The 12,967-nt window shown below is 36.5% G+C and overlaps 1 protein-coding gene across 3 annotated transcripts in view; it reads left to right on the forward strand.

Annotated features, from left to right (window-relative positions):
* The window catches only part of ACAP2 (ArfGAP with coiled-coil, ankyrin repeat and PH domains 2), a 66,637-nt gene that overhangs the window by 48,985 nt on the left and 4,685 nt on the right, over positions 1-12,967 (forward strand). For all 3 annotated transcript variants that reach the window (XM_086754465.1, XM_086754466.1, XM_086754467.1), the window contains 10 exons: positions 466-571; positions 1,065-1,273; positions 1,489-1,558; positions 2,886-2,980; positions 4,349-4,533; positions 5,357-5,449; positions 6,734-6,921; positions 7,256-7,365; positions 8,380-8,490; positions 8,731-8,792. In XM_086754465.1, coding sequence (XP_086610591.1) covers positions 466-571; positions 1,065-1,273; positions 1,489-1,558; positions 2,886-2,980; positions 4,349-4,533; positions 5,357-5,449; positions 6,734-6,921; positions 7,256-7,365; positions 8,380-8,490; positions 8,731-8,792 — 1,229 coding nt within the window. The remainder of the gene's footprint in view (positions 1-465; positions 572-1,064; positions 1,274-1,488; positions 1,559-2,885; positions 2,981-4,348; positions 4,534-5,356; positions 5,450-6,733; positions 6,922-7,255; positions 7,366-8,379; positions 8,491-8,730; positions 8,793-12,967) is intronic.

The raw sequence follows: 12,967 nt of genomic DNA on the forward strand, positions 1-12,967 counted from the left end.
TTTAACTGTTATGAAAAGTAGGTCACTCTTTGTAAGACAGCTTTAAAATAATTGTCTCTTGATCTCTGTGAATTAAACTGTTTTCAGGGACGAATACCTGTATCTTGTGTGATTAGTCATGCAGGTAAATGGCATGTGAGGATGTAAAAATGAAAAATTTGGAATAAAAAAAAGAAAGACAGTAGGAAGTTAAGCCATTCTCTGGATTATTTGAAGAGTCATATCTGTATGTTTTAGCATGACCTGCAAATAGTTTTGTACCAAGGAGTTTGCAATTCGTAACAGGTCAGCTGCTTTGTTATCTCAAAACAAATAGGTTTGTTAGATGGTGCCTGCTAAACAATGTACTTGTGGTGATAGCAAGAAACTTTTTCAGGGGTCTGTATTTTATTGAACAATGTGATGTTTGATGTTAGCTGCTTGGTTAGTCTCTCTGAATCTGAGTACACATGTGATTTGTCACAGAAGCTGCATGCTTCAGGCTGACTCGGAAAAGCTGCGGCAGGCGTGGATTAAGGCTGTTCAGACCAGTATTGCTACAGCATACAGAGAGAAAGGGGATGAATCTGAGGTGAGTTTAAAAAACAAAAACACACACCCGTCCCTCTTTATATCTGCAAATTAAATAACGGAGAAACCCTCTTATTGTGAGAGGAGAAGGCGGGGGGTGGGGGAAAGAATCCATTGTTTGTCTTCCAGTGGAAATGTAATGGAATTTTGAAGGCTATGTTTTATATCTGATCTATCTTTCACTCCATCTTACTAATATTACTTTGACTGTATGTTTTGATAAGATTTTTCTGTTATGCTATTAAAATTCATAGGATTATTGAATATTCATATTAAGTTCTACATTTCTTCTAAAAAGTGAAACATTTTTTTTAGTTCTATGGCTTTCCTTGGCCTTAAATGCAGAAGTGATTTTTCTAGGGTTCTAGTGCACAGTCAGTATCTGTAGGACTTTTGTTTTGTTAATTTAGTGTGTGTCTCATTTGTTTTGGGTTTTTTGGTTTGTGTTTTTTTTTTTTTGTTTTGTTTTGTTTTTTGTTTTTTTTTTTTTTCAGAAGCAGGAAAAGAAATCATCCCCTTCTACTGGAAGCCTAGAATCTGGCAGTGAGACAAAAGAGAAGTTGTTAAAGGGAGAAAGTGCTCTCCAGCGAGTTCAGTGTATTCCTGGTAACGCTGCCTGCTGTGATTGTGGTTTGGCAGATCCTCGCTGGGCCAGTATCAACCTAGGAATCACGCTGTGCATCGAGTGCTCTGGGATACACAGGTCGGGGAGCTCTTCGGAGCTGCATTTGATTTGTGCATTGACTTAATTAGGAAGGGTAATGTTTGCGTCTTCAAATGTATATTGAAGGAAGATTAGAGACCCCTGTTTGTAAGCACAATTAATTTAGCTGCTTTATTTGTATAAATTAATGGTAAAGTTCTCTGAGGTAAGACACATCATGCAGCTACAGGTTAATGTTTTTTCATGCTGTTTAGGAGCTTGGGAGTTCATTTCTCAAAAGTAAGATCTTTAACGCTGGATTCATGGGAACCTGAACTTCTAAAGGTACATTTTTGAAACAAGTTTCTGTTTGGTACTTAAATTGTTGTTCTAAAGCCTCTGCATCAGAAAGTTCAATACAGGAAACACTTGCATTTGTATCCAGTGAGTAGAAAGTGTTTATAGTTGTGTGGGGTTTTTTTGTTCTTTTTTTTTTTTTTTTTAATTCACACTTTCTTATAATACATGTAGTAGCAGTAGTCATTCATCTTACAAACTTATGATGCTTTCAGGTTTGCAAATGTGCTTTTCGTAGTAAGTTTCATCTCATACTTTCAACATATAAAAAGGGAAATCTGTTCATAGACCACTGATATGGTGTTCTGAAAAATTCTGAAAGTGCTATATCAGCCTAAAGCGTGGTCATACTTGAAAATTCAATTGTCAGCTCTTACAGTGAGGTCTTGGTTTCATACTCTTAATGCCTTATACAAGAACATTCATGCAACTGCTCCTGTACTCTTTGTGTGCCAAAATTTTATCTTGAAACATGGTTATGAAAATCATGTGACACTGAAATGCTGAAGTAGGTACTTGCACATGGATACATGTGTGCAGCTGGATAACTGATGCAAAGCCTTTGTTTCTAGCTGTGGTGTTCTGGTACTTCAGTATTGCTTCTCTGTTCTGAGCAATCAAAAGACAATGTGAGTAGGGGTGTTTCTCTTGTGGTTTGACCTTAAGTAACTTTAATATCAATGTGTTCACGCTGAGGAAACAAACAAAAACCTTAAAACTACACTTGTTGTCCTGTTCATGAAAATACCAGAGTTGAATATTCCACCTAGCGTTCAAAGCAGGAAGTCTATTCATTGCTGTCAGTAGGCTGGACTTCATGGGCCAAATTCTCCTTAAAGTAGTATCCGCAGGCTGGTTTTTGTCTTTTGTCTTTTCCTGTAGACATAACAGATTATGGTTTAGCAAAAATGTCTATTGGACAAGAAGGAATAGAATTGATTGAGTTGTCTCTTGTCAATGGGATAAGAATAGCTACTGGCAAAGCTGGTGGAAAGCGTACCTTTGTTAATGAGGCCTGCAGATGTCGTTCTGATAGCACCAACAAGATTCTTGAATAACAGGTGGTCTTTTTCGCAGTCCTTTTCAGAAGGGAAGGGCACTTTAAAAGAGTATTTTTTGCTGTCTTTCTTGGAATTTGGTGTCTCTACTTGCTGATTATTTCATTATGATATAAACCCGTGCTTATTTCTGTAAAAATATTTTTACCAGTGGCAATACCAAGTTGTGAAAATAGGGTGAGTGATGTTAAAAACAACTAACTAGGTAGATAAAGCCTTTGGCAACTGTGTTTGAATTTATTTATTTTTTTTCATAGCTTATGTGTGAATTGGGAAATGATGTTATAAATAGAATATATGAAGCAAAGTTGGAAAAAGTGGGAGTAAAGAAGCCGCAACCTGGAAGCCAAAGGTAGTCATTTACTAGCAATGCCTCTTACTTCCTCTTTTTTTTTTTTTTTGTTGCTTCCTTCAGCCTCCAGCTTTAAAAGATGCTGCCAGTTAACTGAGTAATGCTCTTTTGATTTATTCTTCGTTTTCCCTTATCACCATATGTTTTGCTTTCCTCTTTCTCACTCTCTGTCTTTACTGGATATTCCTTTTGTTGGTCCCTCTTGGCTTCTTTTGTCCTCTTGTGCTTTTTCTGATCTCTCCCTCCTTTTGATGACAACTCTTTAGCATCCTGCTCTGTCTTGTCAACAGGGACATGTTAATTTTGTTTCCTGTCTACTTTGTACCATCTCAGCCAGCTGTACTTGGTCTGTGAGTGCTCCTGGAAGGAGCCTGTGGCTGTGCCTTTTGTTTGTAGTGACTCTGTTCTTGAGGTTGACTTTTGTTCCCTGATCCCCCAAAACGCTGTTTTCTTTCTGCCTATGTTGTACATGAGCTCTGCTGCTTTACAGCAGCCTTCTAATGATTGTGCTGCTGTCTTCCATTTCTCCAATGTTAATTTGCATTTGAAGGCAGTTTCCTAATGTTTTGTTCTGCTATATATGATGTTGTTTAAAACTTTCCAGTTCTGTTCTGCTTGCTGTCAGGCAGTTTTATGGTGTAGAAATCAGCACTTAAACTGTTGGCAATTCAGAGACAACAATAATATAAATAATGTAGGAGATTTGCTAGATATTTCTTCTAGTGGTAACTGCTTTTCAGCAGTTTCAATAGTAATACTTTAACAGCCTCTTTCATCAGTTTGTCACAACCAGGGCGTATGTCTTAAGATTATAACCTCAGGTTACAAGAAAATGTATTTCACTATGCACTGGTGGCTGTGCCTACCTGATGTTTGTTGTTGTTATGGTTCTCTTGTGCAATCTTAATATTCCTTTAACAAATGTTGCAATTTACACTTTCCTAAGAAACTAAATATATCCTATATTAATGGGTTCTTAACAGTGTAAAACATGTATAAAAGATTAATACCAGGAAGTCTAGTTGGACTAGGTGATCGTTGTAGATCCCTCCCGACTGAAATGGTCTATTCTAAGTAGCATATGGTAGCTAATGCTTGTTTCTTCTACATACCACTTTCTATAGTCTCTGCCTGAAACAAAATATACATATATGAACTTAACAAAATTACTTTCTCTTGAGCCTTGTGCAAAGTTTAATCAAGATTCTAGAAAGAGTTGGACAGCTCTTCATCTTTCTGAAAATGTGTTGTGTGTCTTATGTGCAATGCCAAACTACAGTTTTGGTTACTGGCTTTACTATGAAATGGATGTTCTTTTAATATATTAAAATATTAGCTTACTAACTCTAGGGAATTTGTATATGACAGGCAGGAGAAGGAAGCATACATCAGAGCAAAATATGTGGAAAGAAAGTTTGTAGAGAAGCAGCCTACATCAGTATCTCTGCTTGAATCTGGAATGAAAGTTTTGCCACAAAGTCAGGAAGAGAAAAGGCACAGTGGCCCTGAAAAATCCCTTTTGGCAGGGGAGCAAGGTGTGGCATCCCAAAAAGGTATTTACACACTTCTGTCCTTAGCTATATTACATGTATTCTTTTCAAAGTAACATTTTTTTTTTGTAGTAATTGATTCCATGTCTCATGCAGAGAAATTGGAATCTCTTTTAGTGGGTCATAGCCTAGTTCAGAAGTATAGGAGAGAAAATTCTTGCTCAGAGATGTGCATTTTTAGGTGAGGAAGAATTTGGAGTGGGGATGCTTATCATTCAGAAACATATTAACTACCTTCTTTCCTCCGTATTTTCATCCTTCTTAATTTTTCCAATAACGTTCTTTCCTGCCCTGTCCCTTCCTTACTGCCTGCTTTGTGCTTTGCTAACTTGCATGTCCCAGCGGTTGCTGTAAGTAGCGACGAGGCGAGGCGAGAGTCTCTGTTCTGTCCTGATGAACTAGATTCACTCTTCTCCTACTTTGATACCTCTTCGAAACTACGTAGTAGTAAGTACTACAGCTATGGCGTGTTCAGTATTTGCACTAGTGATCCATTGTGTGTTGTGGCCATCTCCCTGCCTTTAATCCATTGTCTCCAGGCTACTGCATTATTTAGTGTTTTCATGAAATAATTTAAGCTTTTTTACTTATCCTGATCTTTTCCTTTCTAATTATCTTTTACATTTATTATTATTATACATGTTATGGTTGCAATATGTGACTTCATATTTTTCTACAGATATGTTAAGAATATTGAATAACTACTAGTCATTACAAAATTTATGTATTCAGGACCAAGTATAAGAGCTTGCTTTATTATCATGGTTTCTGTGAAGAGTAGGTAACTTACAGTCTGCATAGTAATTACCATTTCTCCCCAAAACAGTACGAAGCAGTGACAGCGGGATCCAGCAGAGTGTTGATGACAGCAGAGAACACCTTGCCTCTACTATATCAGTCAACAGTTTGTATGAACCAGGTGCGTTAGGCTTTGCACTTTAAGATGAAAATTTGATCACTTCTTGGTAGCATCTTCTTGTAAGAGAGATTGGTACTTGGTGATACAATTAATTTATCTTCTGTCTGGTGGGCTGAAACATTTATAAGAAAGGGTAATAATTACTTGAGTGACCTTTCTCTCCTCCAGGCTTGGTAGCAAGAATGACATTGAATCCTTCTAAATGAGTTCAGAGAACTGTTTTTTCCAGTCAAATGATACTGAGCCAGAACTTTGGTTTTTTGCAGATAGAGAAATGCTGCATTTTGATACAGACAAGTCTCCACAGAAATAAATAATCCTTTTATAAATAGTTAAATCCTTGGAGCTGGAATTCTTGTTAAGTCACAATAGGCTTTTATGTGTTATTTCAGCATTCATGCTTAATTTTTGTTTTCTACTTACATGGAATTGACCATGTCTTTAAACATTACCCCCTTTTACTCAAAGTTCTAGAAATTGATTGGTGAAATTATTTGCTGTTTAATGTTAGCATCCTGGTCTGACAGATGTATTGAGTATTGCTTGTCAAAATATCCAAAACACTTATTTATAAAGCAAACTTTCTTCTACATCAAAGCACTCTTCTGAGATGTGTTTTAAATCCAGTAGTTCACAGCTGTTGTTTTCAGGCAGGCAACATGTGGCTTGGATTCTTTCTTTAACTCCATTGTGGAAACACTTATGATGCTGTAACTCATGAAAGCTTATATATAACAATGTCTTTATCTCCCAGACTTCACTCTGTATAGCTGATATTGAGATGAAAAGAAAGATTATGCTTTAGTCCAAAAGATTATAGCCACAGCAAGTTAATTGGTAAGTGACAATGGTGGCTTTTAATGAAAATTAGGTCAGAACAGTATTAGCCTCGTATTCAGGTGTATCAAGCTGTTGCAAATAAAGATACATTTGTATGCCTACATCTCTGCAGGAAATTAGTTTTATTCATATCTTCCGGTATAGGATAAAACACACTTCTAATGTAAAATTGTTTCTTAGAAATGGCATGGAATATGTAGGTTGAAGGATACTCATATGTGAAGAGAATGTATTCTGGGCGGTAATAATTTTGTGAAGTGGCCATGCCTGAATGCTGGAACAAGCTAAAGGTGTCTGACTTCTGGCAGAATGAGGCAGCAATGCACAGCATTTTGCAAAACCTGAGCTACCTTGTGCCAGAAAAATGACATTTTTGGTCAGAATTCTTAGAGGTAGCTTTATAAAAACAGAGATTAGATAAGCTTTTTTTTTTTTCCTTTTCAGAAGGAGACAAGCAAGAGTCTTCTGTGCTCTGTGACTCCAAACAGCCTAGTCCAGGATTGCAGCTGTATCAAGCTGCCTTTGAGAAGAATCTTCCTGACATGGCAGAAGCATTGGCCCATGGAGCTGAAGTAAACTGGGTCAATGTAGAAGAAAACAAAGCAACACCACTCATTCAGGCAGTGCGAGGGGTATGCGATACACAGAACCAACTGATGTGGGAGGAGGGGAAGGGGAATAATAGGGATATTTCTGTGTCACTGTTCCTTTTGAACTGCTTGCTTCACTAATGAATGATAATGTGATGCTGAAGTTGTCTTTACAATGTTCTCTCAAAATTTTCTGAACTATTTTTTTCTGTTAATGCTTTGTTTGGAATTACATAACCTAGTAGTGTTTAAATTTAGTATGCAAGCAAATGTCTTATTTCCTGTGCCAGATGACTTGATGGTGAGAAGGCAGAACAGATTTGGCTCTTACTCTGGAGATCTGGTGCTGAATTGTTTCTTTGCTTTCATTCCACAGGGTTCACTGGTTACTTGTGAATTCTTGCTGCAGAATGGGGCCAATGTCAACATCAGGGACATGAAAGGAAGAGGACCCCTGCACCATGCCACAGTTCTGGGACACACTGGGTAACTCACTGCTCCAGGACTTGTAAATGGCCATCCTTTACTGTAGTTGTTAATGTGAAGCTGCTTCATTTCCCTACGTATTCTGACATTTTAATGTATTTCAGGTGATACAAGTTTTTCTTACTCTTGTGGTGAGAGAGTTAGTAACGTTTTTTAATTAGCAGCCTCATTTGCTAGAAAAACACACATATAAACACACTTTGGTCCATCTCATAAAAGCTTGTATAATAATACTTTGAAACAGCATGGACTTTTGGTGAAGACTCATGAGATTTTGTTTGTTTGTTTTCTTAAGAAATATGATACAAATAGGAGAAATAGTGCTGTGTGAGGGCCAAGGCTTTTTCTGACTCATCCCACCTCTGTGTTGCACTAAGAGTGTTTCTCTTTTCAAAATGTACTATATTACATCTTGAGTTTTGGAATCATAGCTTTTAAACTGAAGGCCTGTACCAGCTCAGTTCAAATGAGGACATAATCTGGTTGGTGGTGTCCAAACTCTTTGCATGCGTGAATTCTAAACAGCGTGCAAGTTGACAGCCTGGGAGAGTTTCAGACTTAAGCTAAGTCAATATGCCCTCTTTATAAAGATGAAGAATTATAATAGAGAAAAATTAAATCAGTTTCTACTGGGTAAATCGGGCACCTGTGAACTGTATTCTTTACTGTATTGATTTATCCTGCTCAGTTCTTGCCTGTCATGCTAAAAGGGATGAGATTTTTTGGTTCTACAACCTAAGATGATACAGGAAGGTAGTCTCACTGCTGCAGTGTTCAACTCCTTGCTGCGCTAGTATGAATTGACTTAGGCTGTCTTTCTGATGTAGATTAAATAATTAAAGGCTTTGCTTACTACTGTGTTAATATCTTAGTTGTTCTAGAGGAATAGCACTGTTTTGATATGTTGAAGAGATTCTTGGCAATTTAAGCCAAATACATTGCATCTAGCTTCAATTTATTTGCTTTTTTCCTTTATTGTTGTGATAATTATTCCTAAATGCTTTTTCTAAACAGACAAGTGTGTTTATTCCTAAAACGAGGAGCAAACCAGCATGCCACTGATGAAGATGGGAAAGATCCATTGAGTATAGCAGTAGAAGCTGCAAATGCAGATATTGTAACATTGTAAGTTCTGTTTTTAACTGGGTAACTAGATTTTCCTATTCTGTTTCAAGCAAAAAACATGAGAAATGTCAAAATTCCTTTACAAAAAACAGGGAGAGTAAAAGAAAAAAAATCAGATTGCACGCTATCTGTAGAAGACCTCACTGGTGTGAGGTTCAGGAGTGCACTGAACGTCTTGAATTGCAGGCTTTTTTTAGTGCTTTAAAGATGACATTGTTCTTTTTGTTTCCTAAATCATAGGTTGCGTTTAGCAAGGATGAATGAAGAAATGAGGGAATCCGAAGGACTTTATGGACAGCCAGGTCAATACTCCACTAATAACCATACCGAAATGCAATATAAGAAGTGTATTCAGGAATTTATCAGTTTACAATTAGATTCTTAGGATCTGAGGGAAATTTAAGATAGCTTCGTACAATAATGTTTTTTATAAACAACTGACACATGGTACAGCTTCATTGAAATTCACTGGTGTGACTTCGTAAGAGTGTTTAGAGGACCTAAAAGGAGAGTGTTTTAAGTACATGATCATAGTAGTCTATGGTAGTACAGGTAGTACATTACCAACCTGTTTTGCTGGTAGTTGTCCACAGTTTTCTCCTTTTGATGTTCCATTGAAATTCATGTAATGTTAGGATTTACCTGATGTTATTTAATGGCAGCTGTCTGACCTGGGTTGCTCATAGGTTGAGTTCATCTTAGTACAGGATACCATTCTCCTCCTGTGGAATAGTCCTCTTTTTTTTTTTTTAAGAAAAAATGCTTGCACGCAAATGTAAAAATGCACATCAAATATTTCAAAATAACTCTAGACCGAAATAGGAAAGTACTGTTCCCTCTAATTGTATTTTTAAATATTTTTATTTGTTGAGATACAAATAAGAAACAAAGCAGTCATTCTTAAGTATGTATTTTTGTATGCTTAGTATCTTATTTGATTAAAAAAAAGAATTGGCAGACATTTGAGCCAATGGGTACAAGAAAGTAACAAATTGTTTAATGAATATGTGTAACTTTATCTTCAGGCACTCAGTCCCAATTTACACTATGTTTTGATGTGATATTTATGCAACCCGTTTCTTCTATTATAGTATGCTTCCAGAGGAACCCAATTTAATCTCATGCTAATAACAATAATTAAGGCACACTTGAATGTCAAGTTAGTCAGCTAAAAGATGCTGCTACACCTGGCAGTAGTGCAAGGCAAACACTATTTTTAAGACTTAGTGCTGAGTACTCTTGGCTTACTCCTATAAAGCCCTTAGGTATTTTCAACTGATTCATAAGGATTGCGTGTGTTTGTCTTTTACCAGGCTGGGGCTGGAATATACTCAAGGGACAACACTGAGTCTCATGTCGATATCCCAGATGAACTCTATTAAATAAACCTAATTTATTTCTTTCTTAAAGTTTCTCCTTAAGAAGATAGAGTTTTCAAATTTATCTAGGAAACTAAAATTAAAACAATAAAAGTACTGTAGACACTCAGACATTCAAATGCTTTCTTTGGCAGAGCAACAGATAATTTAGAGGTGTATACTTGATTATGAGCTGAAATTGGGAAGAATTCCCCACTCAAAAAATGTAGCAGGCTACATATATAAAAAAAGTCTGTTGCCAGTTTGGCCATTTTGAATGTAAATCTCTGTTCTGATATAATGCATACGACTTCACTGAGAGGCTGAAGGTAACAAATACTGAAGTATTTTTGAGTCTTCTCATTTTTGTTTTAAGAGGTAAAAATAATAATTTCAATTAGTAAAATGTCTTTTTTTAAGAGAGGGAGGTATTTTGATTCAAAAGCTCTGTGCTAAATCACAAATGAATATTTTTAGATCATTTAATTGACCTGTCACAAATCCAGAATTACTAAACCAGAAAATGTGTTTCTATAGTTTGTACAAAAAGCCTCAATTGGTTACTAAATGTTACAAATGTTTAGTAAAATGTTTCATTCATAACAAATACTACTTACATGAAAATACGAATGTATTTAAACGGGAGATGGGGGAGACTATTTTCCCTGACATTTCTTTAAAATATTTTTTTAGACAGATTCTTTAATTAGAGGGATGAAATTAAAAGCTGGCAAAGTCTTTCATTGAAAATAGCTTGACCTTTTTATCAGTTTGTATCACAGTAGAATCTAGAGACTGCAACTGACACAATCTGATGCAGGTATTTTACAGCCAGTATCTGACCCTTGTATAACAGGTGAGATTGACAAAGGAAAGTAGAGCTGACACAAGGGACAGAGCTTGCTCAAAATCAGAGGGAGAGTATCATTAGAGTAATTTTTGAAGTTCAGGCCATAAGCTGTAGCACAGCATCCCAGCCAGGAGATCTCACTGGATCTTTGGATAGCACAGCTCTGCTCTCCTTGATTCTTTACTTGATGAATTCTCTCTTGAAGTAAATATTTGAGTGTTTTAAATGTTGATGTCTGCTAGGGAGCTAGGAGGACTGTGTAAATGTGTAAGTGTAAGCACAAAACCTGTCTTGGCTGTCACAAGATGTGGTACATTTACATGATCATAATGGAGACAGGTCTTTCTCACTGCATATACATGTTCAGTTATGTGCGCTGCCCTTATTTTAGAACTCGTCTTTTCCAAAATTCTGATTCTAGATGAAAATAAGGATTTAAGACAATTGTGTGTTTGCTGGGAGCTATGTGAGGGTAGATATCTATGTATGAGTTTGCTGTCATCAGAGTGAAATCAACTGGACACTTCTGCTTTAGTAATGTGGTTGATAAACAATTACTAATGTAGCTAATGGCATCAACATTTCTAATTTAAACATACTCAGCTGGTTTGAGCTGCTGAGAGAATGTATATATTGCTTTGCAAGGAACAGGTGGTCTTCCAAAATATTCCTAGAATGGGAACTAGTTGAAACTAGCTTGTCCCACAAAAAGTTTCTGGTGGTAGAAGCCATATGCACCATTGTACTGTTTCTTGTATAATACTGGAGTGCTCATCTTCTGGTGCTACAGTGTCTGGGAACTATTTGATATTAGTATTGCCACTTTATCTTCCTGTCTTTTCTTGAATGTAAGATGTGTGCCTTTTGAGTTACTCTGGTGTTAAATGGTAAAGCAGTGTTACAGTATTTTTGTACATAAAATCTGCACTTTAGGGAAAACATTATTTGGAAAGGGAATTTGCAGAATTCAATTTTAAAGTAGGATTTTAAAATAATTATAAGGTTTACAGTATTACATATTTTAATGCAGCATACAAACTGAAGGGGCACTTTATTTTAGTCTATTTTTGTATATAATATTTTTGTTAGGTAATAGAGCCAAAAACAGAGCCACATAGGATCTTGCAAAAATAGCTTTTCTTTTTTCTTTCAAGTTAATTTGAAAGAACCAAATATGACAACTTGAACTACAGTACTAGTTCACCAGTGGAACCCACTTCTCTATTAAAAGTATAATTGCTTTTATCGTGCAAGCTTGATTCCAATTTGTGCTCTTCATAGCTGTTCTTTTGATGTTACAACTCCCTTCATTCTGTGCTTATCTCCCAGTGCAGGCAATTAGCGGAAACTGTTACTGTAAAATGTATCCTCTGCCTGCTTCATCTCTAGAACATACTTGAAACTAAACCTGAAAACCAAAAGGGAATTCCACTAGGACTAACTTTTCCCAGTAGAGCAATATTGAATGTATTTATCTTTTAAAGTCTGGGAAGTATTGTGTCGTTACACTTTTATATAAACCCACATGCCATGCATGTTAAATATTTCTGGAAGGGCAGTTATCATTTCTGAAAGTGTTTTCAAATGAATGCAGTCTAATCTTCAAAAGAATAATAGTTCTAATATTGGAAATGTGCATTAAAAGATGGAAAAACAAAACAGTAACTTTTCACGGTAGTGCCAAATGCACACAAGATAATCCTTTTTAAAACTGCCCTTTGGAAAAAAGTGGTGGAAGAATACTTTTCTTCCACAATCATATTGGGGAGGGGGGGGGGCGGGGGGAATCTTCGTGTTCAACATACTTTATAAGAGAGACTGTAGGTTGATTTCTTTGTTATGCTATTAATCACACTGTCAGCAAGGAACAGTAGTGCTGGGATCTTGTGTCCTGTGCACTCATCTGTGTTGGGAAGACCGTAAAATTTGAATGGCAGCATAGTTCCTGACTGGACCAAATGTTTGCGTTTAATTCTATTTGAAGGCAACAGGGTATGGTTAGTGTTTTAAAATGAAACCTGAACTCAAGGCCCAAAATGCTGCAGCAGATGAAAAAAATGTTAAAATGTCTGTTTTAAAGTGGCAGAGGAATGACTTGGCAAGGACTCAAGAAGTAATCATTCCTGAATGTGTTTTCCTGTGTAGACAGGGAGGGGGAGGGAGACAAGCCTTGTGGAAATTGCTGCCATCCCTCATTTAGAATGTGTACTAATAGTTGGGTTGTGTTTAAGCACAAAAGGTGAAGGAAAAAAAAAAAACAAATGAAAGA

Source organism: Chlamydotis macqueenii, chromosome 9 (genome assembly GCF_036417535.1).
Source record: "Chlamydotis macqueenii isolate bChlMac1 chromosome 9, bChlMac1.mat, whole genome shotgun sequence".
In the NCBI taxonomy this organism is placed as follows: Eukaryota; Metazoa; Chordata; class Aves; order Otidiformes; family Otididae; genus Chlamydotis; species Chlamydotis macqueenii.